Below are 27240 nucleotides of genomic sequence, written 5' to 3'. Positions count from 1 at the left end.
TTCAAGTAATTTCAAAAGTTTCAAATGTGTAGGCAGGGAGAATCACATCATTTTCATTTGGCGGGAGGAATCCTATAACTTACCTCAGTTCAGAACACTAGCTGGCTATTTTGGTAGAACCGGAAAGGTTGGTTACGAAATAAATTTGCTTGCCCAGCTGACACACTTCGTGAGCTCAACACATGCTAACTATCAATCATATTACTTTTTAAGGTAGCTGAACACAGTTTTGTAGGTGGAGTAATTCATCTTGCTAGTACGATGGTAAACTTGCTTAACTACGATAGAACAGCTGATTAGTTTGTAACAGCTAACTGTCGGTCAAGTTAAAACGGGGCTACCGACCACTAAGGCTAGGTACAGTTAAAACACCCAGCCAAGCGACGTTAACTTACCTGCTCGAACAGTTCCAGCCCTTTCCGAGCTGCGTTAGCAAGACATTAGCCACAGCTCAATATATCCGTCCAGCTAGGTAGCTAACTATAAATGTAATGGCGTAGGTTAGAGTTTATGGTTTGTTAAACGACACTTGAGAGCGGTCTGTCACCAGCCGCTGTAACTAGCGCTAAGAATCACCAAAGCTAGCTAAACCGAGATCTCATAACTCGCTGGTCTATCGGGATAAACTGGAACCAGCTAGCTAGCTTTTAAACAAAACGTTTAAAGCAAGTAACGTTAGCCAGCTAAGAGACGGCCATATGTGTTTGTCAAAGCCTTATTCGGCACACATCCGCGAACAAGCAACCACGACTCAACAGGGTCGTCCAAAAAGTCCGGCTAGCTGTGAGGCAGTATCCCTGGAAATTAGCTCACTAGCTACACAGCTCGCTAGCTCGCTAATCACATCATCGGTCTTCGAGGAGAGGCGAGTTTGACCAGTCTTTAGCGAGTCAGCTTACCTGTTCAGCAGATGGAAATAAGCGCGGTCCGGCGTATCCAAAAGCACAACCAGAAGGGTTCAGTGTTGCCTGAGCTCCAAATGTACGAGACGAAACATGAAATGTACGGTTTCCGAAATCCAGCGCTCCTCCAGCCGCCGCTCCGCTTCACCTGCCCCTCTTGGTCCGCTGGTGCTGCAGCCCGGCTCAACCAAACCTCGCCCTTCCTTAGCAACGGACCGCCTTCATTTACATAATGGGCGGGGTCTTAGACAGACGGCGCACGACGTTGGAAGATATAATGCGCAAAATATGTGGCCTGGCATGGAGGAACGCTTCTGTGTACTGTTCCAGAAGAACAAGGCTAATCTAGTATCTCGTAGCTTCATATCGATTTATGTTATGCTGCTGTTGCGTCAAACCAGGAGTCGGTAACCTCCTCATTCCACATGTCAATATTTTCCCAGGTATTTTAGCACTATAGAAGTAGGTACGTCACCACACGCACTTTAATGTGTCTCGGCAGAACTCAGTCTTTGTATTGGTTGATCATTTAATATATTGTTTATTTTATTCTTGTCACAAACCAGCTGACAGCTGGTGAGACCAAATGAAACACTGTTTCTGAATTATCCTGTATTTATTTCAGAAATGTTTTTGTATGTATGTCGTTCTAGATGGTCTCTCTCATGAAAGGTAAATAGGGAAATAGTAAATATTTATTTCTACACACACACATTTTGAGATAAATTTTAATGTCCAGTAATCTGGAATCTGGTGTAGTAAGTGATGTTTTGGTTAGTATAATAGACTCATGCATTACCAAACGCAGTCATTCAGGATTTTTGTTTATTTTGTTAAAGTAGAATTTCATGTATTTATGAGTGACTGTGGATGATGTTCTATGAATGTTCCATTTGTAATGGATTGTACTGTCCAGTATACTGGGCATTTGAATGAGGCACAAGAAATCTGCAAGATTTAAAAAATGAAAATATATATCATCATTGGGATCACACACCCAAACAAAGAACTGAACATTTCCTGTGTTTCTGAAATATTCTATATTAATATGTTTATATTACCTATAATTTTATTTAGTATGTATTATAGCCTATGTAATGTTTTCTGACTTTTTCATCAATGACCTCGAATGTTTAAACCATTTGTTCATTTTAGATTTCGTAATGTAAGTCTGTGTATACACTTTGTGTTAAAAAGCTCTTTGTTCATTAAAATAATATACAATTATCATGAAAATGCTTTAATATTTTAGGAGCCATTCATGCAGATGTCCAGATAGTTCCAAGAGTCCAGACACCTTTTCATGCCTCTGTACATACAGTAACACAGGAACAGTGCCTGCTTTTGTCTTCTTGTGTTGGTTATAATATGTTCATTTTTTTAAAACTCTGATATTTCATATACCTAAGTCTAAATGTCCAGTATACTGAACACTAAATATTATATTTCCCAGTAAACAACATAAAAATAACATATTATGTCACATAGTATGTAGCATAACAAAACATTGTTTTTAAAGTGTCCAGTCTGAGGTCTGAGAAGGATAATATGCAGTCTATATTGCATCTGTTCTAGACTGTGTGTTTGACTTCCAAACCCTAAATCTATCACCGTAGTGAAAATTAAACTAGGCCAGAGTCTGCAGGCTCTTTTCAAGCACGTAAAAAGTAAGTGTTTTGCCCGCAGAGCAGAGCACAGTGGCATGTGTGGCATGCCAAAGAACAGTGAATGGAGATGGGTGAGTGGACTCATCAGAGCTGTCAAGCCTGTTGTGCTCTCAAAGTCGTGTTGATCTGTTTATCTGTAGTCCTTCACGCTGGCCTGTTTCCGTCAGAGGCCCACATCAGTGAGATTGTTCAAATGTGATGGTCACTGGGAGTTCATTCACTTCATTTTCTTTCTTCCCCAGCTGAAAAAACTTGTGTGAGGAGAGACTTAAGTGTCCTAGACCAAAATTGAATGTTTTATTCAATATTATACGCACACAGACAGACGGTCTTTGCAGAGGCCCATTTGATCCATAGGTCACTATGACCTCTGAGCTGACCTTTAAATACCAAAGCATCTGCACAGCCAGCTTCGACAAATTGTCAGAGCTGAAGGACGAGTTCTCAAGCGGAGGTGGATGTTTGCTTAAAATATTGTCAACATACGAGGAGAAATAAAAAGCGGAGGATGGAGAAGCAGGGGTGTAATATTTGGCAAGGAAGAACAACATCACAGGTGTCAAGAGCTGATTTATAAATGTATTTCACTGAATTTCACTAAATCTCCATTTCAAGGTAGCTTCTAATTTAGTATAGAGCAAATTGTGGAAACAATACTGCTATTATAAAGCGCATCTTTATATCATGTTCATGAAGTTTCTCATCTACTGATATGCTATCAGTAGTGTGGGGAAATGCAGCTTCAAGAGACCACGCTGAAGCGTTTCTCATCTATTTTAAAACGTCTCAGCATGAAATCTGAATCTGTTGATGTGACTTTCATGTTGGAGCCCAGTTGGATTGAATCCATCTTCCATTTTTTATGACAGCTTTCCACCCAGTGGCCACACACTAAACTGCAACCAGAACAATTCACTGCAAATGAAGCGCTGAAGGCCACAATCTTTCAAATTTCAAACTAGATTAATGAACAAAAATCGTGACTGCTGGACACTGGTAGGTTAAACACGATTAAAATATCTTTTCTATTTTGTGTAGCGGCACCGGTAGCTTAGTGATGCAGCTCTTGTAACTCTTGTAGTGACTGAGAATCCACAAATCTAGTTTTTCTGAGTTCTGGCAAACTAAGCAATGCAGCTCATATCTGTAGCAAATTAATTCACCAATTAACTGCTTTTTAACATTGTGTGAATTAGCACATACACTAGAATTCAAAGGTTTTGAATCGCTTGTAATATTAATAATTGCTGTTAATTTATTCAGCAATAACTTAAAAAGTGTAGATTGGTATACTATCAGCTAGAATCCACAATGTTTTTTTAAGATATTCTAGCTTTTGTGCACACCAAAAAGTTACTAAATGATAAATATTATACTGTAACTATTTATTTATAATTATTTTTTGATACACTTTCTTTCTTTGAACATGTTTCAAATCTGAGGTATTCTGGATGAGTAGTTTTATTATAACAGCTTTTTACGCCACTATTTACAGTCCTGTTCATTATTCTGGATACATCTACAATTTCTTTCTTCTACACAGCTTCCTATTAATTAAATGAAATCATTGAAATTGTAGAGTAGTAGCATCATAATACAATCATTTAATGCATTTCTCTGTAACATGCTTTCACAAATTTTATTGAAAACTGTGATCTCAAACTTTTGAATGGCAACTCTAAACTTCTGAACGCTAGTGTATATTTCCTGAACGTTTTTCAGCATGAGTAAAGACTCTTTTCTAGGCTATAGACTCTTTATTTTTCAAATGACAGCTCTTCATGGTTTGGTTCAAGTATTTACAAATTTTAAAATTTTAAAACAAAACAAAAAAAAAACCAAACAAACAAGAAAAACAGTCTTTGGACGTGATATCACGTATGGTTTTTTTTGTGGTGTTTCACAGTACCATGCAAAATCATAAATCCTTAAAGGTGCTCACACTTGATTTAACAGATGAGTTTGTTAACCCACATTTGCACATTTCATTAGTCCATCACATTCTGCTCCGCTGGATTCCCCAAACCACCGCCTTTGATGAAGTTTCGGCTCAGCAGAGTTCCCTTGTTGTTCTCTGCTCCTTGAAGCATTTCTAAGATCAAGTTTCCAAACTTCTCAGCATGTGAATAATGCTGTATTGCGGCTGGAGAGCACAATGTATCAAATCCCAAAGCTACAAACCTACTGTAGCTGGCAAGCTCTGAGCATCTCACCTTTCAGAACTGCACCTAGTGCAGTTTTCAAATTAAAGCCTGTCTGTTTCTTTGCAAAAGGAAAAAAAAAACAGTTTGATTCAAGGATGACTTTCTGTAATATGTACACCTTTATTTTGATGTATTTCATCCCTTCAACTAACCCTTCGCTGATCAGAATGGTTAAACATTTATTAATGGCGTTTAAAGAGAAACACTGACTCCATTAAGAGTTTTATGAAAACAGCTACACTGAGGGGGCCACAGCACTTGTGGAAATGAGTGTGTACAGGTGGGCACTCTGTGACCATTCTCAAAGGTAGTAAAAGGCATAAATATATATAACTAGTCTCTCCCTTTGCGTCCTCAACCAACACAACAGAAAAGAAAATTCAAGACATCACAAAATTCTCCTGCCAGTCACGGACGATGCCATTATTATTCTATTTTCAATGTAAACTTTGACCATGTCCAAATATGTGACTGAATGTGAGTAGCCTGGACAGTGAAAACTCTCTACTCAGGACTTTAGCTTAGAGGTGCAGCTTGTAGCTTTTCCCTGTCCAGCTACTTCTTATCAGTGGTGGGAGCACAGAAGCAAATTTGGAGGTGCTGAAGTGTTTTTTGGACATGGCCATGGTCTACTAGTCTGGAAGCAGCACCTTCAACTAAAACAGTGTGCAGACATTGTTCCTCTGGGCCCTAAAGCACCACAAGCTTCTGTGACCCTTCCAAACTCCTCCCCTCGCTCCCTCCTTCCGAACCGCCTTCTCAGAGTCAGGTGACCAGCTGAGGCTCCCAGGACTGGCTGGCCATCTGGGGGCGGCACTGTGCGATAACTAGGGGGCCTGCTGGGGGCTGGCTGTCCAGACACAAACCACTGATCATATGCTGCAGTGCCGGACCTCTGGGCTTCCATTTCTGTTGGACGGAGAAACAGCAGACAGGAGGATAAATTAGTTCTATATAAGTAGGACCAGGTGCAAACTCACTGCAGTAAGAGAGCCTTATGATATAAGGCAGTGCTTCCCAACCCTGGTCCTTGAACACCCCCTACTCTGTTTATCATCACTGTTATAGCAAGACTTCATAACTCAAAGTACTCAATGTTAACCTCAAACTCTTCACTCTTATTATTTACATCACACTTAAATACACTTTTAACGTTTTTTACTTTTATTGCTGTAATTGCTTAGAAATTAGACTGCCAGAATATTTTGCTCTGTTAGAAAATTCAGACATAATTAAATCTAAGTGATAACACTGCATAGTGTACCAGAGATTTATATTCACAACCATGAGACTGCATCAAAAGAAAAAGAGTCTCATGAGTTTCTAAACTGTTAAACTTGACAGCTGTGCAAGTACCGCAAGCATCATATTTTAAATGTTAAAGTTAAAGGACCCCTATCGTATAAAACTGAATTTTCCTCACTTTTGTCAAATCAAAGAGTTTAATGTAGTCTGTAAACATTATTAAAGCTTCAAAACATACCATTCTCTCCCCAGCCTATACAGTCCCTTTTTGGAAAGTAAGATGCAAAACCAGCCTGTTTTAAATTCATTTCATTGTTTTTTGTGATGTCACAAAAAACAACTTATTTACATATCCTAGCCTATTCAGTCTGCAGCAGTTTAGCCCTGTGCTTTCACGCTTAAGTGTTTCAGTCTGGACAGCTTTTTGAATGAGGTGCAATACAGGGACAGCCAATCAGAACACAGCTAATTCACATATATCTTAATGGTGCAGTAACATTCTAAGGGATAAAGATAGGTTGGAAAAAAATGGTCATATGACACCATGGCACATAAACCACAAAAATCATACATGTACAGTAAAAAAAAATAAACTGCAGGGCAGATGTACTCCAGGACCAGGAGAACCACTGACATAAGGCACATTACGTTACACATGAAAAACTGGGCGTATGGCAAATACTGCTGGAAAAACTGCTGCCTGAATACTATAAAATGATATCATACATTCACTGGAAACACAGCCATATTACAGGCACTTACATCAGATCAATATGTTACTGCAATAAAAACCCAGTCCAAACTGAATGATGTAACTGGCTAAAAGCTTTGGCAGCGTAAACACTGAAAGGCTGTGAGTGTGTTTAGTGAGTTTCAACCAAGCAATGCTGCAATATCCTGTGCATACAAGAGTTAGTGAGTATATGAGTCTCTTGGTGGCTGTGTGGAGCAGCAGGTTTTGTTTAAGGATGAGTAATGAACTCTCCACACAGTGAGTCATGAAGCTTTCTAATCAGATGGCTGATTGGGCTGGGAGTTGTGGAAAACCATGGCAGCCAAACCAAGAACATGAACTCTCTTCAGTACTGACAATGACCTACAATGCCTCTGGAAGCTATTCCTCAATTACTTAATACATGCTGGCAGCCAACTGATCCTGTTTGTTGACTATAAATTTCAATCGCTCAGGTAAAACATGCATTTCTTTTTCTCCTCCACTTAAGAGTAAAGAATGGGTTATGCCCCATTTCTTTCTACTAGTTCAAATGTTGTTCCCAATGAACAGTGAGTCAGTGTAAAGGTTGAGGTTCCATAAATAAATCTGCTCTCTAAGAAACTGTCCCCTGGTGCCCATCACAAAGAGGATTACAGAAATAGCTGAGCAGTCTCCTAATGGGACCAGATCTGTTTGTGCAGGGCATGCTGACTTTGGGAATGACTCTAAATGGAAGGAGCATAAGTCACTAACTAAAAAGCAAGCTCAGGCTTATGACTAATAAAGACTTGAACTGAAAAAGTCCAGCAAAGTCTAACATTAATAAGTGGAACCAGATGCAGGATTAGAGATGTTTGTGTGTGTGTGCACAACACGGTAGAGATAAGGAAGAGGGAGGAGGAGAGAGATGGTGAATTAAACATATTCATATTTGTATGTGGTGCTATGCATACCACAGCTATGAGTTAAAACGTCATATTATTTAGCAGTGTGCCTGCTAGTAACAAAATGTAATTAAAAAATACTGCAACAAACAATAAATGCTTGGGATTCTGAGAGCAATACCAACATGTGACCTATCCTATTAAAGCTACTCAGGGTCTCCTGTCTAAGCGTTGGCCCTATCATCAGGAGATTATGAGACTGATCCCCAGTGATGTCATAGCCATCCATGGCCGGGAGTTCAACCACCTGTCCAATACCATTTTTAACAAGCACTTCTCAGCTTTGCCTCGCTGTTTCTCCTCAAGGGAATCCCCTATGTTGTCTTAAAGGCTGTTCCATTACTGAATTAGCTCAAGTAAAGGGGTTTAGGTGAACACTCGAATTGGTCAATGACTGAGCGAACATAATTGTCAACTTCGGCAGCAGAATGTGAACAGAAATCACTGTGACCTGAGGCATTTCCCTTTTCAAGACTGAAAAATGGTGGACAAAGCTATTTATAACCCATAGCAATAAAATACCCCAGAATGTTTGATATTTCAAAACCTCAACTTTCAATTTACTATGTTCACACTGGGTTTTAGGTAGCAAACTGTAATACATGACTGCTGATACAACTTCATTACTGCTGTCTTGCTAACTAGCTACACAGCTAGTAACAACAAAAAAATAAAGACACAACAACGTTAAATCCTCAAGAAAACTGTGGGCATGACTCAGTAGTGCTCACTGTGTGGAATGCTAGATAATTTACTGGTGAATCTCGACATAATAGTTCTTTTATTTTATCAGCATTTTATTCCTCCTGACAAAACTCTCCACAGCAGTTACCAATGACATTTAGAATATCATGCATGTGTCATTGCAGCGCTAGCATCACTATCGGCATTAATATGTCTCTAAGCTAACTTAGCAATTCTAATTCTGGAGACCTTTTTATAACATTTTTACATTTTATTTAATTAAATCTTAAGACAATCCAATCAAACTCCAATTTTCAGTTTTATTCACTTCAAACATCTCTCACTGGTATATGCTGGTGATCACACCTCGTTTTTAGCAAACTTATGGCAGGCAGGGTTGCCAGGCCCAGCAAAAATGTACAGGCCAGTGTTTGCTTATAAGCTGTCTACCAGAAAGCTGAAACTTTATAATTTTTTTTTTCAGTTTCAATCTAGCCCAATTTTATGTTAACACCACATACCTGGCAACCCTAACAGTAGGTGCGAGCTGTTTCACACACTCCACAGCATAACCATGCACCATGAAAAATGCACCTTTTCTGTTGGTGTGTGTGTACATAACTGGGTTGTTTCATAAGAAGAAGTGCGTAAATCGTTTTTGACCAGGGTGACGGCATCTTCTCGCATTGTCCTTCAAACTGAACCTTGTTTATAATCGAACAAAGCAATTATTCACAAAATTTATGCACATTATCATCTCAACATCTCAAAAAACATTCTGCATTACAAAGTGTGCATGACTAGCTGATCAGCTCACTGAAGCAAGCTGAAGGTGAGTGTGTTACGACTGAAAAATCTGCTCCTCACTGTCCCCTCCTCCACTTGTTTTGTGAGTGGCCACTTGAGTAATATCTGTATGATGCACTTCTAAGTGGTTTGCGAAGCTGAGCATGTTAGAAAAAAGTATTTAAGCACAGTAAAAGTATTAACAGTATAGAAACAGGGCTTGAGAGAGCCAAATTGATTTTCTGAAGACATTGTGTTTCCAGCATTTTAAAAACATGCAGCCGTGCTTCACACGTCTCAGAGGACACACATGCTGCCTTCACCCTCCCAGACTTAGCTATCAGGTGAAACTGGCTATGACTGGGTAAAAATTGGGTACATAAATAAATAAATAAATAAATAACACTACTGTTGGATGCTACAAAAACAAGTTCCTATAGTAAGATGACTCATCAGAGTCCATTCCAAGAAACCACTTAAGAATCATCCTCCACACATCACAGAGCTCTACGAAATCAGGCTCAGTACTCAATACTCACAATCTCACACACATGGTCTGTGTTTAGCCCCAACCTCCAAGTCGTAAATCAGGCTTGGGTCAGCTCCAGGTCCAGCTGTGCTGGAAAGAGAGCATGCTCCCCTATGATCGATGAGGATGAGATATAGGGGGATTGCTGTGACTTGATGTTTTGGAACTCGCCAAGTTCCACAATAGCGTGCTGTTCGTACCTCAGCATTGTCAGATTTTCACTTATTCCTGCCCCATGCTCCAATCCAACGAACCATTAGAGAATAACAACACTGTCATGGTTGTTTATACTTTAAACTTCGAACAGAACATTCAGGAACAGTTGTAGGCAGAAAGCGAGAGAATGCCACCAGATGGCATATGTACATGACAATACAAAACACTGTTTTTCTCCAGTGTTGTTCAGCTTGTTTAGCGACATAGATTGCTTTTGTGTATATATACTCAATTGCATCTTTCTAATGCATTTCTCATCCTGTTACTATCCCTGATGTTTTTATAACAAATTGGTTGTGATAGCAACATAAACTACACTAATGTTTGTTTGTACTTTGTTCCATATTGCAAGTTCAAGCAGTGGATTCTAAATCAAAAGCTGATGGGTCTTAAGGGAAAGCACAAATGTCTTGTTTTGTAATAAAATGGACTTTTAAATTGGCTCAGAGTATCCTTCAAATTATATATTGCATCGCTGTCGGGACATTCATTTTTGCCATAATTTAAAAAAGCCAGTACAGCCAGTACACACATACACACACATACACACACACACACACATATATATATATATATATATATAAATATATGTATATATGTTGTAGTCACCACTGGGTTAGTTTAGGAGTGTGACTTCCCCTGCCGAGGACTGCATTCATAATCAATGATCTGATTTGCTCTGATGTTGGAAACAGCCTACTCTGCTCCGTTGATGGGCTAACCGCTCCATTAAACTGTAATATAACTGTAATATAATGATTACCACCATTACTGCTCATGCCAGTTCCTGGTGCTCACCTGTCTGGACTCTTTAGGGTTGCACGGCTCTAGTCTGACCTTTGACCCTGAGGAAAAGGCCGTGATGGCCATGCACAGGTCCTGTTGGCGGATCTGTGGCTCCATCAAAGTCCATTTCTGAGTAAAAGAGGAAGAGACAGAGTGGGTGAGACCATGACACTTTAGACAGCTCAGCCTAGAATTCCCCAGTCAAATTCTCCACAATACACAGTACTTCCAGCTTTACAAAGACCCGTTAGTTAGAAGTGATCAGACCAGCAAGACATGCCATAGTTCTAGAAAAGCCATAAGCAAAATCAGACACATTTTGTTCATTTTCTTTATAGATGAAAAAGAATGCTTTGTATATGATCACTGAATTACATATCGATTTAATGACGTTAAAAAGCAAGTAACACATAGTAATCACACATATATTACCTGTGAGGCAGGGATACTTAACCCGCTCTTGCACTCAGCCAGACCCAGGCTGTCTGTGCTGTGGCTCTCCAGGCAGAGCCCACCCTGTTTCAATAGACTGTATGTAACCTTCTGCTCTGGAATCCTGCCAAAGACAAATACAAACACAAGGCAGGAAACTGTTAACTCTTAAACACATACCTCAGATAGCTAGCAAACTGTGACCTCATTTCCCCTACTCTACCTCGTCCATTCTTTTCTAAGTGGCAAACACAAAACACTGTATAAAAATAAAACAAGTATGTTGCTATTTTTATTATTGTGTTGTTGAATAAAACGTATATCTGTTATCTATTATATCTGTTAGATATAAAATATCTGTATATCTGTTATATCTATTAGATATAAGTGCTGTGTTGCTAATGACCCAAGGTATGTATGAATGGTTGGTAAAATAACCATATATTTAAAGGGCCCAAAACTTTTCCTTGTATTTTCATTTTCAGCATTCATTTTTTTCCACAGAGAAACCTGCATAGACAAGCAGTTCCTAATATAGGCACAATGCCGGCTCTTTATCATTTCAGCATGAATGGGTGGAGCTAAATTTGTCTGAGCTAAATAGTCGGATATATGTAAATGTAATGGCTTTTGTGACATCACATAAACAGTGAATTCAAACTAGGCTGTTTTTTTATGCTTAGTTTCCATATATTGACTGTATGGAATGTTCAAATACTGTATTAAACTCCGTTAAAAAATTCAGTTTTCCACAATATGGGCCCTTTAAGAGTTAAGAGAACTGCCTTTATCCCAATGGGTTCCTGATGACAGCCTGTGGTGTGTTACAGATGGAAAAGAATCTGGCACTCCTTCCTCAATGAGGCTGGTACGGCAGCTCCAGATACGGAGAGGCTGACTCACCTGAGCTCAGGGTACACATTCTCCAGATACCATCGGAAAGAGTTACAGTTCAGTTTCCTTCTCAGTGCCACACGGTCGGCGATACTGAAGAGAGCAGATAAGATTTAGAGAAGGATAAGAAACAAGGAACAAAATTAGATGATTTAATTTCATGATAGCAGAGAATGTAAGAGTCAGAGCTGATTTATTATATCAACATCTAGAAATCTAGTTAAGATCTTTCTACAAAAACAAGAGCAGTGTGGAAAAGACAGCTGACCTTCCGAAGGCCTTGCCCTGAGCAGAGGGTCTTGCAGCGTAGTAATACTGCTTATACTCATCCATCCACACCTCTGCCGCTCGCCGTGTATTTCTGCACACACGCAAATGCATATTATATTGAAACTGCATCTATTCACAGCGGTGCTGTATTCTGCTTTATAAAAAGATTACACTCACTTGATGTAGGTGAGAGCATTGCCTTCTGGGAAATCGTAAGGGTGGCGTTTCCTGAAGACATGGCCAACACGACTGCAGGGTAGGATCTCTAAACTGCCCCCACACATCCACACTCGGAACGACAGCTCTACATAGGAGCCAAGAAAACAGACAGTCAGAGAGAGGGAGAGGAGGGGGAGAATGAAGAGAAATGATGACGAGACATGACATTCAGAAAAAGAGCAAGTTGGAATTTGATTACAAAGACAAACAGGTGTGGAAAGAACAAATGTACAGATCACATTCATCAGGAACGATGGAGCGGTCAGAGAGATAAAACTGCTGGATAAGGGACCAAGTGAGAGAAATGTACAGCTGAATGAGGACAGAGAACAGTGAACATTTACAAACACAATACTGTTCAAAAATTTGTAGTTCACTTGCTATATTCATAATCTATGTTATTTTTTATACAATAATAACTTATACACTGATTTAGATTTACAGTAGTATGCAAAAGTTTAGGCACCTGTGGTCAAATAAAATGATTTTCTAAGTGAAAATAAGTCCATACATCCTCTACAGAGAACATACCTCTCTGTAAAATGTGGCCTGTGCAAAAGTTACGGCACGTTTAAAATTTTATTTTTTATTTTTTATTATGTTAAACTCAGCAAGTAAATAGAAACTGTAACCTAAATCTAACTTGCAGAAAAATTATATTATAAGACATATTTACTTTTTTTCTTGTAGAAGATGTGTTAACTTGTGTTTCAAGTTAACACATGGGTGATATGGCAAAAATCTAATATCATGATACTTCGAAAAAAATGTTCACAATACATGATATGTCATGATATTTATTTTTTCAGACATCTGACCAGTTGGAACTAAGAAAAAAGAACCAGTAGAACCAGTAGCTACATTTTTAAAAATATAATCAAACCAAATACAGTGATTTTTAATCAAATTTGGCACATTGTGTTGCACTAAATCCAATTAAATGGGACTAATTTTGCTCTCTTTATAATGAAACATGAAGTTGATCAGTGTTCTACAAGTACTGTTGATTTACACAATATGTTCAGAAAAGCATACTGTATTGTATTGTGATGATAACCATATATATATATATATATAATATATACATATATATATATATATATATATATATATATACATATTTAGAGTCATATTGCCCAACCCTAAAAGCTTTATACATAGTTTTACTAGGGTTGTTTTAAATTTTGCATATGACTGTATATCTTATAAACAAAACACCAAAAGGCAACATTTCAAAAATTCTGAGTTAGTATATACTGTAACTTATATGGTGTATATTATGTCTAGTTATTTACCTCAAGATTGAATCACCACTTGTGACATGAGGATTCTAGATATTATTTTTATTGGAACTTAATTCTTGCTGTTATACAGCTTTCTCAGACATTTTAGAATCATCTACAGCTCCTTTCATCATTCTGGGCACAATGCATGTTTTTTTTTCTTTTTTCTTCCCAGCTTCCTTTGTACAGGACTAGCATACAAAGTTCCTTTTGTGTTTCACATTTATCTGAAATCAAACTGTCGTTCCATAATTGAAAAGATCCCAACTTTTTGATGGTGATTCTAAACTTTTGAACAGTAGCATATAAAACATGAATAATATATAAAACATTGGGATTTAGTGTGGTCAATGCAACATATGATCCTATATATGAGGCTCCTTGCTAGAGATGATACTCAGTCAATACATGATGCTTGTGTCTTTAAAACTGTTATCATAATCCAACTGATTAAAGAAAGAGAACAAAATTTTACAGAAACAGCAGGACTGACCACACAAGATAGTAACTGGGAAAAGCACACTTTTACTTTTTAATCTGAAGCAGAAGTCTTTTATCTCCGGATAGTTATCGGAATATTTTCAGATCTCTGAAGAGAATCTAAATAATAGATTATTTCTCCTCCACAACTGGTGCAGTCTGTATCAAGAACACAGCACACAATTTCCTGAATATAATGATCATAAATTAGTATGGAGGTGAAAAGCAATAAAGGATTTGAAGAAGCATCTTGAGTAATCTTATAATATTCTTTGCACAGTATTGTTTTTGGGAAACTACACCCAGAGCAGTAGTCCGGGCAATATTTCAGTTTCAGCCAGCAGAGGGCTCTTAATACACACACACACACACACACACACACACACACACACACACACACACACACACAGCAACGCATAGCAATACATAATCTTGCGCATACATACGCACACAGACAGAATCTGATCTTTATTATCTTTATCCCACCCTGGCAGCGTTCTGCTTCAAAAGACTGCAAAGAATAGCAGCAGATTTCCTTGCTTCTGAAGTTCACCATAAATTATAAATTTTACATTAGACTGATGCTGAGGAGATGAACTGAAACGTCTTGTTTTGAAGGAACTTGTTTATCAAGTCTGACAGAATAGGCACACTACTACCAGCTTTACCCCTCTCCAAAGACTCTCAAACAGGTACACTGAAAAACATACTCATACAAACACAAACACTTACACAGCCATCAAACATGAGCTCTGCCGTCAGAACTCGACAGTTTAATGTACCCAATTAACACTCACAACAAACTCTGTCACTCATTTTCCGTTTGAGACACCATCACTTCCTCCATCATAATTAGTTCAAGTTTTTTGTGCTTTAACTACAAACTACACGAGAGAATACGCTGTTTAATACCTACAGCACAAGAAGAAACAGGGCTGCATTTAGTTGTGTTGTACTGTATGCTGATCACAGTAGTAGAGTGCACATCTAGTAAACTCACCAAAGTTTTCACCACCCCAGATATCCATGTGTGTGTCATACTGTCCCAGGTGATTAAACCAACTCTTATCCATCACAAAGATCCCACCAGCAATCACGGGTGTCCTAAAGGTGCACACAGTATTTAATTAGAGGCCATATAGAAAGAGGGAGAGAGAGTGAGAGAGAGAGTGAGAGAGAGAAAGAGAGAGAGAGAGAGAGAGAAGGAGTGAGAGGGAGAGAGAGAGCAAACATGACAAGTGATTATTTACATGACTTCACCTGATTGGCTGTGTTGGATCATTTCTGGCCATTTTCTGTTCAATAGGAATCTGCTCCCACTTAAAGTGTAAGCTCCAGTCAAACCCTGTGGTCCAAGAGTGAAAGATCAAGCTGGAGTCACTTCAGTTTTTATCACTCTTATAAGCTCTACAACGCAATAGTTCTATTAAACCAGACTAGGTACAAAAATTAGAGGCATTACTTGTAACTGAGACTGTAAACACATGTCTACATGTTTGCTAATCACAGTCAAACTGGATGTACAGTCATATGCAAAGGTTTGGGCACTCTACAGATAACAAACTTCTGCACATTTTAATCCACAATTACTGTTTATTAAAAAATAAACATAAAATGTGGCCTGTGCAAAAGTTATGGAACATTCAATATTTATTTTATATTCTTTCCTAAGCAAATACACAGAAACTGTGCAGTAAAATGCCACATTTCTATGTGTTCTCTGTAGAGGATGTGTTAACTTATTTTCACTTAAACATCAACAGAATATGCTATTTAACAGGGGTATAAAAAGGTTTGCATATGACTATATATACTTGTAACAGATCTCTTAATCCTATGCTAGCTGCAGGGATTATCTGTATTGAGATTACAGATACTGCCCTCACCTCCCCTGAGGTCAGCAGAGGCTGCCAGGTAAGCAAAGTTATCCAGGCTGATGACATCAATGATGGGACTGACAACACGTGTGTGGTCCTGGGTGAAAACAGAGAGACGATTAAATGATGACAATAATAATAATAATAATAATAATAATAGCAACATGTATTAATAAAACACACTTTTATGACAGTATCTTCTCAACTTACTCCACACCAAACATATAAAAATACCAACAATAAAACAAAAGAAATAAAGTTAATAAGTTAATAAATTAGTTAAGTAAAAGCACATCTAAGGTCCTTCTTAAAAAGTCTGCTCAGTAATCCACTTAGGTCTGGTGCACATCAAGAGTAACTGCGATTAAGACATGACCAGTATACTCAAAGATGACTAAACTCAGAGCTTTCACTGCTTTCAGGGCACAGACGACATAACTGGCACTCTGCCTCCTCAGCTTCAGGTCATTGGCTAAATGCTACTCACTCGATGCTGAATGCATCCTTGATGCTGAGATCATGCATGATTACTACAGTGAAGATGAGTTCATGCTCTATCACACATTTTACCACAGTGACTGAACATTTTATCCCCTGGAAGAGTCAGCACAGTATGGTGTAGGCCAAGGTTTATTACAGAAAGCTCTCCATGAAAAGAGCAAAGATCCTGAGGGGAATGGATGCATACGTAAACATAAACTATAGAGCAAGCTCAACAGAACAGAGAGACTCTTTGTCCGTGTATGTTTGTCAGAAAGAGATACATACAGATAGATAGACAGATAGATAGATAGATAGATAGATAGATAGATAGACAGATAGATAGACAGACAGACTGACAGACAGACAAATAGATAGATAGATAGACCCTAATTGGCCATTTAACAGAAACACCTATCATACAGGGGCATTTGTAGGTTTAAAATTCTGACTGTAGCCCATTTGGTGCTATGGACAATTTTTTAGTCACCTTCTACACCAGGGCTCTTCTGGTTGAGGAAATGCAGAAGGAAAAAGTGTCCCATGTTTTTGCCAAGTATGAATTTTAACATATTGACTCATTCAAGCATAGTCAATGTATATTAGCCATTTTTCTGTCAACACAAGCCACTACCAGTACTGCTACTACTACAACTGCTGCTACTGCTACTGCTACTACTACTATTACTACTACTACTACTAATAATAATAATAATGATAATAATAATGATAGCTGATTTTATATAGCTTTTGTTAAGTGACCAGCCACAGTGTCTGGTGGGTAAAACAAATCTACCAATCAGATATAATTATTTAGCTGCAGAAAAGTGAAAAAAATATTTGAGGACTGGATTTAAAGGTTTTTTAACCTTGTTTTACATTTTACATTTTTAAATGTGCCGAGACAAATGAAGCTGTCTCATGGGCCAGATATTGCCTTTGGGCAAGTAGTTTGAGAACCTGTTTTACACTACCCATCAATGGAGAGCAAAGCAGTCACACCAGCATGTGTGTACCTGTAAACCTACAAGCTGTACCACCAAAGTGGCCAGTAAGTGTACACAGTGTGCAAAAAAAACCAAAACCCAACAGTGCTGTACCTCTTACAGTCATACCAGTGCAACATACACTAATAAACCACAACCACGTTGTTGTCACTACTGTGCTGAGAGTAGTTTGCCACCCAAATAATATTCAGTGGGCCTATGGTGGTCCCTTCCTATTGATGGATGTGATAGAGGGCTGACAAACTGTGCATTAACAGAATGCCTACAGTCAATAACTGTATACTTACAAACTACACATACAGAGTAGGAGTGCATGATAAACTGGCCAGTAAGTGTAGCTAAAAGTAGGTACACCTAAATTGACAACTCAGTGTTTATGTATGTGTATCGCCTTTATAGACAATTTGACCGTGTTGCTGGGTGAATGTACTTGAGAGTTTGAAAAAGGGAGCAGGCCAGGATGTGTATCAAACACGTCTGGGAAAAAGAGGTTTCAAATTACAATAGCATAATCAAAACATGTTCTCAATTAAAGTTGTGGTTCTTTTAAAGTGACTGAACTTCTGTTCAACTCTGGCTTGAGTGCGTCAGTGTGTGGGGTACAGTCCACATGCTCACAACACCAAGACCTCACCACAGCATTGAGCAATAATTACTAACCCTCACTGATTCAGACTGACCACACACAGCAAATCCCTTTCTGTCTCTAAACTACAGGGCGTCAATTATGTGCTCATGTAGGGGAAAGTGGGGCTCAGCCTGTCAGCCTGACACATTATGTTTTTTGCTAAGTATTTTGGTATTTGAGATTTGATTATATATATATATATATAATCAAATTTATATATAAATTTTTGTTTTCTCATACATTTGTGAAAAGAGGCTCAAAATAATTTTTTACCACAAAATGGAAAAGATAATCAGCATGATAAAAGAATTTATTTTACTGACATGGCATATGTAGACATCTATAGTATTTTAATGAATCTGTACAAAAAACCTTACAAAAATGACCAGTTTTGAATTTACATGAGAGAAATATGTACTTTCATTATATTCATTCATCCACTGTGTTAAAACTAACCCCGCCATGTGGAGGTTGTACTTTAGCCCTGGCTAACTCTCATTGTGAGTTGTTTACATGTGTCAAAACAATGACATATAACAGCCACCAACAGTGTGAATAAAATAACAGGAGAGAACTCTGTGACTTATACATACAACTCAGTAATCAGAAAAAAATGATGGAAATGATATGATGGAAAAAAGTTAGTTTTATGGTACAAAAACAGTTTTCAGGGTGAATTCTTAGAACTGTCTGTCTGACTGCTGTCAAAATTCACAGATGACATGCTATGTGAATACGAGAAGCTGACCAAAAGCACTTTCCACTTGGACCTGTTTAACTACATAAAGAATCCATGTTACATTTTACCTCATTTTAGTTTGTACCCTGCTTGCCCCATGTCTTTTTTCAGTTTAAACTATTATGCTTTTTCTCTTCTTCTCTAGTTTTTCTCCTTCTTCTCTCTGTTATTCTTTCATTCAGTATTACCAACACCTTCTGATGTTCTACAGAACAACTGTGGCATTGTCTCTCTGATTACCCCCTCATGGAACACCTCTGTCACCCTACAAATAGGCCTGTTAATGTGTGTGTGTCTAGAGCTCGTCAGTACAATTTCTTTCCATCTGACTGGATGTCATGAGCTCTGCTGGCTCACTCTGTCTGTGTGTGTGTGTGTGTGTGTGTGTGTGGGGGGGGAGGCAGAGGGCATGCCATTTATTCCGGATCATTAGTTTGCTTGTGCTCCAGAGCCACGTGTCTAATTGCTGCTCCAGCACTGGCCTGCAGCTGATCTGCAGCCTCACACTGATCGGATTAATCAGGACAAACACGCAGAGCTGCAGCATCTGCTGATACACACCTGCTAATATCTCACCTCACAAACCTGACTGACAGCTCCACTCGAGTGGTTAATGCACATGATCCCTCAAGTAAACCTCTTCATAATCACCTCTTTTTCAAGCTGTGTTGTAGTACATCACTGTTCAAACTCTCAATTCAATTGTTTGCAACCAATGTTTTAAATAATATACATCCAATATATAAGAATACTCTAATATACTCACTGACCACTTTATTAGATACACCTACCCAGCGGCATAACAAGTCACCTTGGGGTCCATATGCAATGCTTAATCTGAGACACAAACTATCTAAAGGCAAGTCCAGGAAGGCCCAACGTTATAGCGCAAAATCCTTACCGGTGCCAAAGTCTTTAAGGTATAAAGACAGACAACATAAAAATGTATATGCAGTGCATAAATATGTGCATTTCTATTCTATTCTATTCTGTTCTATTCTATTCTATTATACAGTATTGTGCAAAAGTCTTTAGCAGCCAAGCACACAAGTGTGTTTTGCTTGTTTTGCTATAAACATAAATACAGTAAAATCTAACAAGAAGGTGTTATTTTCAAAAAGCAGGTAGGCCTATATCTTGTGAGGTAGTCTGAAGAACTAAGTTTGGTCCCAGATTTCTCCTCAGCACCTTCAGCCACGCATAGATTCTTTAAATTCCATCACCAGCACAATTGATTCAACATAAGGAAGCACTGACTAGCCAAAGCATTTACTGTATAAAAACTACAAGTAATGCTTAGCTTCCTTGAGGAGTTTGGAAATGGTTACAAAAACACCCTGACACACATAAAATCACTACTTATTGTATTTGTTATTTTTATTTATTCTGTATGTAAATAAATGCTTACCACCAAGATAAACAGCATTTTATTTTAATGTTCTCAGGTGACTAAATTTTGTACAGTGCTGTATATTCATACACTTGGCCTATATGATGTACACATTTCTTTAACAGAAATTCACTGTGCCCAGCACAGCGATGAGACCATTTCCTAAACTGAATTCAATTACTATGCATCATGAGAAAAGAACAGAACTGGAACACTGGCCCAGGAGCATTGGTTAGGAGAGGTTTAATTCAGTTTACTGAACAGATTTTGTCATGTTTTTTCCCCTTCATTTCAGTTAATCAAATGTTTGATTTACTTCATTATCATCTCTTCTAGAGATTCAGTGAGGCTGGGTCAAAGCCAGTTTAGGGGCAGCCTGCCTTTTCTGTTTATCATTATACCAAAAATATTACCGCAAAACACAAGGGCACAGGCACTATACAGAAACACAACAGCAGCAAAGTGACATACAAGATTCAACATTCAGCAAGTCCTGACCATCGTTGAAAGGGATAAAGAGGGGCTAGCAAATTATGTGGAGAAAAAGAGAGATTATCATCTGTAATTAAAGAACTACAAAGTGCACTTGTATGGTAAATGGACCTGAAAAAATGGACAAAGAGTGTAGTTACAAGTAGTCAATAAAGTGGTGAGTGAATATATGCTAGTCCTGTGCAACTTCACAGGTTTCAAATAGCAGTTAAAAAATTATCTGAAATTTTTGGTGTGTCTAGAAGTAGGTGATTTTAAAATGAGGATGCTATGGAGCATTAAGATTTAAGTTATAAAAAGACCTTTGCCTTTAATACATGTATCTCAAATCTCAAGGAAGAACTTCACATTGTTTCAAAAATACTTCAAATACTTCACATTTAAATAGGTTTTGAAATGTGTGAGACAATTTGACCCGTTCAGATTCACACGACCATTAATAAGCAGTTTTGACTGGTTCATTTTCATCCACATACAACCACTGGAAATCACCAGGTTCAAGTCTCCAGCACGTGAAAATAGACAAATTTTGAATGAAAACTTCTGTGAATGTTGATTCTGATAAATAAAGAGTTACTACTGACAGTACCAAACACATTAATGTCAACTAGGGTGTAATTTTATATTAGCGTGATGTTCTAGTGTAGCATACATAGCATGACTCATTAACTAGCCTTGGGTATGAAGGCTTGCTAATGTCAGTTTTGTGAAACTGGCAGCTTTTCAGATGCTAGGCTATTAGTAATTTCACAGATACTCTTGTAAAAGACAGACCATGACTTTAAAACAAGGTCAAAACATTTGAAAACAGTTTTTGAGTATTAAACAAGAGGACTATTGATGACAGGCTTTCAAAAGGGGTTTATAAACAATCAGATTTTTTATGTGTGTCCATTCAGAAATGAGGTAGCAAGGGGGTAGCTTATGGGAGCTCATGGATCACTGACTCACAGTCATGGCATTACAAACCCATATGAGTAAAAGAAGAGGAACAGAGCACACTCCAGTGTTGTACAGTAAACTGGCTGATTACCATAAATTAATGTGTATGTTTCACTAAAACATACAAAACATAGATCTTGCTCTGTGTGTACATAGAGGTCCTGGGCTGGTGCTGATTTATAGTATACTCACTTTCTGTCTACAGTATACACCGCTGCTAAAACACCTTTTTCACACCTGTTTTATAATATTTTGGTCTATGCTTCATAAGTTATTATTGTATATAAAAATAACAAACAGTATTAATATGAAAAGCAATCTCAGACTTTTGTATGGCAACATATTCTCAAGCTAATCCCAGCACAGTTCAAATTCAGGGTTAGGAGAAAGCTTTACATTTTCAGATGGCATTTCCTAATCCTGTATAGCCTTTAAAACGCACACAGTAAAATCTGTACGAGCTTGCCAAAATAAAGTGCGTACAGCAATAAGAGATAAGAGAAAACAGAGGGGCTTCTTCCCCTGTGCACGTTTATGAAAGAGACACTTTAGCTGCAGGGCAGAAGATATTAGATGATATATCAAAAGAATGAAATTACTGTTGAGGTATTGAAAAAAGAGAACGACTATCTTGGAGCTGTGCTGTTCTGTTGGAGAACAGGGTTGGAGAGGATAATGGTATCTTAGTGATTTAGTTAACTTTGACAAAGAAGGGGACAGGCAGCGTTGTTTGGAGCAGCTGTGTCGGTCCTATGTCTCTTTCTTTTTCTTTCTCTCTCTCTCCTCTCTCCCTCTCAAAGGAAGTATCGCTGAAGGTCATGCTGGACTCAGGCCATTTGTGAGTTATAAATGACTCTTAACACACAAAATGTCAGAATGTTCTCATCTGTCACAGAGTTACCCAACAGTGTGAGTGGATCTGTGTGTGTGCATGCATGACTGTGTGTGTGTGTGTGTTTGTGTGTGTACATGTGTGTCTGCGTGTGTATGTGTGTGAGAATCTTGGCTTGCTGAAAACGTTCCAAATTGTGCGTTTCCCACATAACAATCGGAATTGGGTTTATTGGCAAGGAATTGGTCTTGGCAGTCGCTCACATTAAGGCAGACATGGTAACAAGTAAATAAATAGAACACAAAATTATAAAAATACTAAATATTATACATTTGGGCTGTCAGATGATTAAAATTAATTGTGATTAATCACATATGCCCACATTTGATGAAGAAAAAGATTAAAGAAAGATGTTTTTTTTCCGTTTTGCTTGTTTGCGTTTTCCAAAACTGTTTCTCTCGTACTTTGATGCTCATTACTATTATGAGATTTTATATATATATATATATATATATATATATATATATATATATATATATATATATATACACCTTGCTGGTAGTGGGCTTTACACATTCAAGAATGATCAATGCTATATTCAATGCTACAGTGTCATGATGTCATAAAATCATAATAGAGCACTGCTCATTCTCGTATGTGTAAAGCCCACCCCAACAAGGCATATCCTGAAAAAAAGAAAAATTCTTCTTAGAAATGGTCTATAACACACATTGGAATGCTTTATAAATAAACATACATACATACATACATACATACATATATACATATATACATATACGGACCATCCTACTGAATTAAGCACTCAGACCTTATATAATTACAAGGATTAAGTTATGATCTATCTAAACCTTAGACATTAATTGAGATAGTAATAAGATAAATATATGTGTCATGGAGTTCCCCCCTTGGACCGGTCCTCAAGCTTCCTGCTAATGGTGTACACCTTGTGCTTTTGTCTCTTTGTGTAGCATTGCATTAGCTTTTTTTTTGTTTGTAGATCTCCTTGTTTGTTTTCCTTGTTCCTGTATAGATGCACCAGCTGCAGAGACTGCACCCAAAGGAGACAGGTTTCAAGATCAACTGTCAAGTAAGCTAGAGCCTCTAGAGCCTAGGTCTGTTTATATTCCTGGAAAGCCATCTTTTGTTTCCCCAGGTCTTGCCATGCCTAGCCAGCCATGCTCCTCCACCTCTCACACTTAGTTATTAAAAGCAAATATGAATATGGCTAACTTACGATTTTGATATGCCTGCTGATTTGTTTCCTTAGGGAGTCAGTTACTGATAGTAAAATCTGGACCCTGGGGCAAAGCACAGAAGTGGGCTGATTTTGACAAAATACAGACAATGGAGGACTTTTACTCATGTGTCCAAACCCAGTTTGATCAAGCTGTCCTTAATTAGGCTACACTCATGGAAACCCTTCAGTCTGCTCTCTCTGCTTCTACGGTCCCCCATGCAGGGCTCCAGCGCCAGCTCTAGTTTTGGCTCTCCAGCGCCAGCTCTAGTTTTGCTGACTTCTTGAGCTGCTCTAGTGCCGGCTGCTTGTATTGTTCCAGTGCCAGGTCAATAGACTGTTCCATAGCTGGCTTTCCAGAGCCCCACTCAGCTGTCCCCCACTGCTAGGCCAGTGCACATGGCCTCTGAAGATGACCTGGGCTACATCCCTGGCCCTCACTCTGACAGGGATCCTGTCGCTCCCTGATGCTCATTCCAGTCTAGCTCCAGTTACACCTGTCACTTTCCTGAATGTCCATGTGCTAACCTGCCTTTGCGAATGTCTTTCCAGGTTTACCTGTCTTCATGGATGTTGATGCAGGCTCCACTGTACTAGAGGATGTCAAAACAGGTTCACCCACCTTAATGATTATCAAGGTTGGTTTGCCTGCCACAGATGCTCTGGACACTGATACTGCCCTGCCAGTGGTTCAGGACACTACAGTGACTCAGCACATATCCACTGCCCCACCAGCAGCTATGGAAGTCTCTTCTGCCCATCTAGTTGCTCTGGATATTGCCACACAGACTGTGTTCCCAGCTGCTCATGTCAAGCCAGGCTCCAAGTCTGTTGTAGTGCTGACGAAATATCAAACCTCCAAGTTCACCACAGTTGGGCCCTCTGGTGTACAGTCACTACCAGAGAAAGAATTTGTCTTGGTGCACCAGTTCAATTCAAAGGCAAGTAATAACTTGCAAATGTCCTGTGTGCCCCTTACTTCTTATTCATATTCCAGTTCCTGAGCCTTCCCAGCACATTGGTGCCTTGCCTCCAGTCATTTCCAAAGAGTTCCAAATTCCTTAGACTGTCTTTCTGTCACCACATCACTTTCTCCTAATGACTGTCCAGCCCCAGCCCCAATACAGATGTCCAACTGCTCTGCTGCTGTAGTCCTGCTGATCTCTGGCTCTCCTACCATTGGAGGATGGGCTCTGTCAATGAACTGCACACTCTTCAGTCCCTCTCCTACAGCCTATGTTTCACTCAAATTCCAACCTAATCACAACACAAGCCCTATTGCAACAGCCAAGAAAAGATCATCTATAAGCTGCAACTGTTTTTAGATGATCTTTGCCCTTTCCTCTTTTTATTCATGCTCTAGTGGCCTGTGCTATTATTCATCACTCAGTATCTCTCACTCAATCTCTCACGCCTTCCTGTTGCCCTGCACACTGCCTTCTCTTGCTATCTCAAGCTGCCAATCTGCCAGCCCTGAACTTTGTTTAAGTTTAAGTTTGTGCTATGTTCAGGTTTATATATACATATATAACCTGGTCATGGTCCCTGGTTTTAATGCCTTAATTCCTGCCACTACCCATTGTTTTAATGACCCTGTCCTGGCCTTGCTAGCCATTCCAGACCCTGTCCCATGCAGCTGGTTGTCATCCACTCCTGCTGTCCAAATCCAGGAGGGTCATTCAGCTCAGTCACCATTACTCTAGTCTCTGCTTGTTCTCAGTCTTTTTCAGATTTGGCACTAATTGAGCCTTGTGTGTATACTGCCTTTGTTTTTGTCTCTTCACAAAGCACTGTATTAGTTTATTGTGCTAGTCTGAGCTGTGTTTTGGTTTTCTCCTTTTGTTTTCCTTGTTTTATTTATTTATTTATTTTACCTTTGTTCTGTTTTTTGGAAGCACTTTTGTCCTACATTAGCCTTGTCCCAAACCCTAACCCCTAAATTTCAACTTGCTTACATTCTTTGCATTTTCTTTCAATGTCTTTTAAAAGATTTCATTGAATTTTTTCTTTGATAAAAGTCAAGTTGAAAGATTTGTCATGAGTTTATTTTTGAAACTTTATTCGAAAAGTGCTGAATTGAATATGTCCCAAAGTCTGAATATGTTTATTGTATTTTCTGCAATTAAGTAAACTGTTTTTTGTGTTTTAATGAAAAATATTATGATTTTATGTGTACAACTGTTCTAAGCTGTGTTTGCTAGCTATGCTCAATATTAGCTGAAACTGTCACTACCAAAACACTTGTAAAAGTGCTGTTAGTGTTATTACTGGTAGTGACAAAATGGAATGTTCAGTCATTTGTTTAAATAAGATTTAACACTTTAGGTATAGGGTCACTCAAAGCAAAAGGATTTTAGTCTTGAAAATTTTCAACCCTAAAAAAGTCTAAAATGTGTTGTTAACTGTGACTTTGAATCGATTTGGTAGAATGATGTGCATATGTGTGTGTTTTTGTGTACAAATAGGCCTTCATGTCAGGAAGATTAAAGACCAGCGGACGCACTGAGACGTGCAGTATTGCATAGCATCGCATTGCAAATACAGTACAAACCGTCACTACATTTTGTGTACTGTAACACTAGCTAAGATGAAAATGGTTGTTTAGCCTTTCTGGCTGTATATTTGAAGCTACTTGTCAACTTGTATGGCTTTTTGTGGTCTGGCTCTGGGTTTAATTTAATACAGTAATCTCAGTTTTGCTGAGAGGTGCTGTATGTTAGCACCGGTGTGTGTTCTGTCGTGGTTTTGAATTTTTATATGTTGTGCAGCATGGCGAGGCACATCCAGTGACTTTTACACTGTCTACTGATTTTTGCTGTATGTATGTGGAAAAATAAGCAATGTATACACAGCATCAGCTTTCAGTCTTTTCAGCTGTGTAAATGTGTAAGAGTGTGTACAACTGTGAACACGCACCTCTTTGACCCTCTGGATCATGGGCTGTAGCCAGTCCGTGTTGACCTCACAGTGGCTGTCCAGGAAGGTGAGGATAGAAGCAGAGGCAGCGCTGGCCCCCCTGACCCGAGACCTGATCAAACCTGACCAACAGGACAGCCTTTACAATAAGCTAATTTACAGCTTCAGTAACACTGCAGCAACATGTACAACAACTGTGACTCTACTGACTGTATTGCATAGGAATTCATCTCACTCAAGTGATATAATTTTAGTTGGTGACCATGAAATTAAAGCCAAAACAAAGATTTCAATAGCAATTACACCCAGGCTGATGAAGCCTGAGGGCATTCTTTCTTTCCATTTGCCAAATTGGCAGGTTTTAGGCTTCAAGTGGCTAAAAGCCAGCTGACTGAAAGAACAAACAGAAAGATCTAGTTACGTCCT

The 27240-nt window shown here is 38.6% G+C and overlaps 2 protein-coding genes across 2 annotated transcripts in view; both read right to left on the bottom strand.

The window, feature by feature from the left end:
* Nucleotides 1-1095, bottom strand: part of numb (NUMB endocytic adaptor protein) — a 45200-nt gene extending 44105 nt beyond the window's left edge. Inside the window, 1 exon segment of the mRNA XM_036593756.1 lies at nucleotides 900-1095. The gene's annotated coding sequence lies outside the window, so the exon portion shown is untranslated.
* Nucleotides 1096-4252: 3157 nt separating this feature from the next.
* The window catches only part of galnt16 (UDP-N-acetyl-alpha-D-galactosamine:polypeptide N-acetylgalactosaminyltransferase 16), a 43738-nt gene continuing 20750 nt past the window's right edge, over nucleotides 4253-27240 (bottom strand). The window contains exons 6-15 of the mRNA XM_036593365.1: nucleotides 26815-26936; nucleotides 16143-16230; nucleotides 15517-15601; nucleotides 15257-15360; nucleotides 12452-12578; nucleotides 12273-12365; nucleotides 12014-12097; nucleotides 11111-11234; nucleotides 10691-10807; nucleotides 4253-5682 (exon numbers count right to left, since the gene is read on the bottom strand). Coding sequence (XP_036449258.1) covers nucleotides 5539-5682; nucleotides 10691-10807; nucleotides 11111-11234; nucleotides 12014-12097; nucleotides 12273-12365; nucleotides 12452-12578; nucleotides 15257-15360; nucleotides 15517-15601; nucleotides 16143-16230; nucleotides 26815-26936 — 1088 coding nt within the window. The 3' untranslated portion in view covers nucleotides 4253-5538. The remainder of the gene's footprint in view (nucleotides 5683-10690; nucleotides 10808-11110; nucleotides 11235-12013; nucleotides 12098-12272; nucleotides 12366-12451; nucleotides 12579-15256; nucleotides 15361-15516; nucleotides 15602-16142; nucleotides 16231-26814; nucleotides 26937-27240) is intronic.

The sequence above is a fragment of the Colossoma macropomum genome, unplaced genomic scaffold (genome assembly GCF_904425465.1).
Source record: "Colossoma macropomum unplaced genomic scaffold, Colossoma_macropomum, whole genome shotgun sequence".
In the NCBI taxonomy this organism is placed as follows: Eukaryota; Metazoa; Chordata; class Actinopteri; order Characiformes; family Serrasalmidae; genus Colossoma; species Colossoma macropomum.
This window is presented reverse-complemented; position numbering and strand designations above follow the sequence as displayed.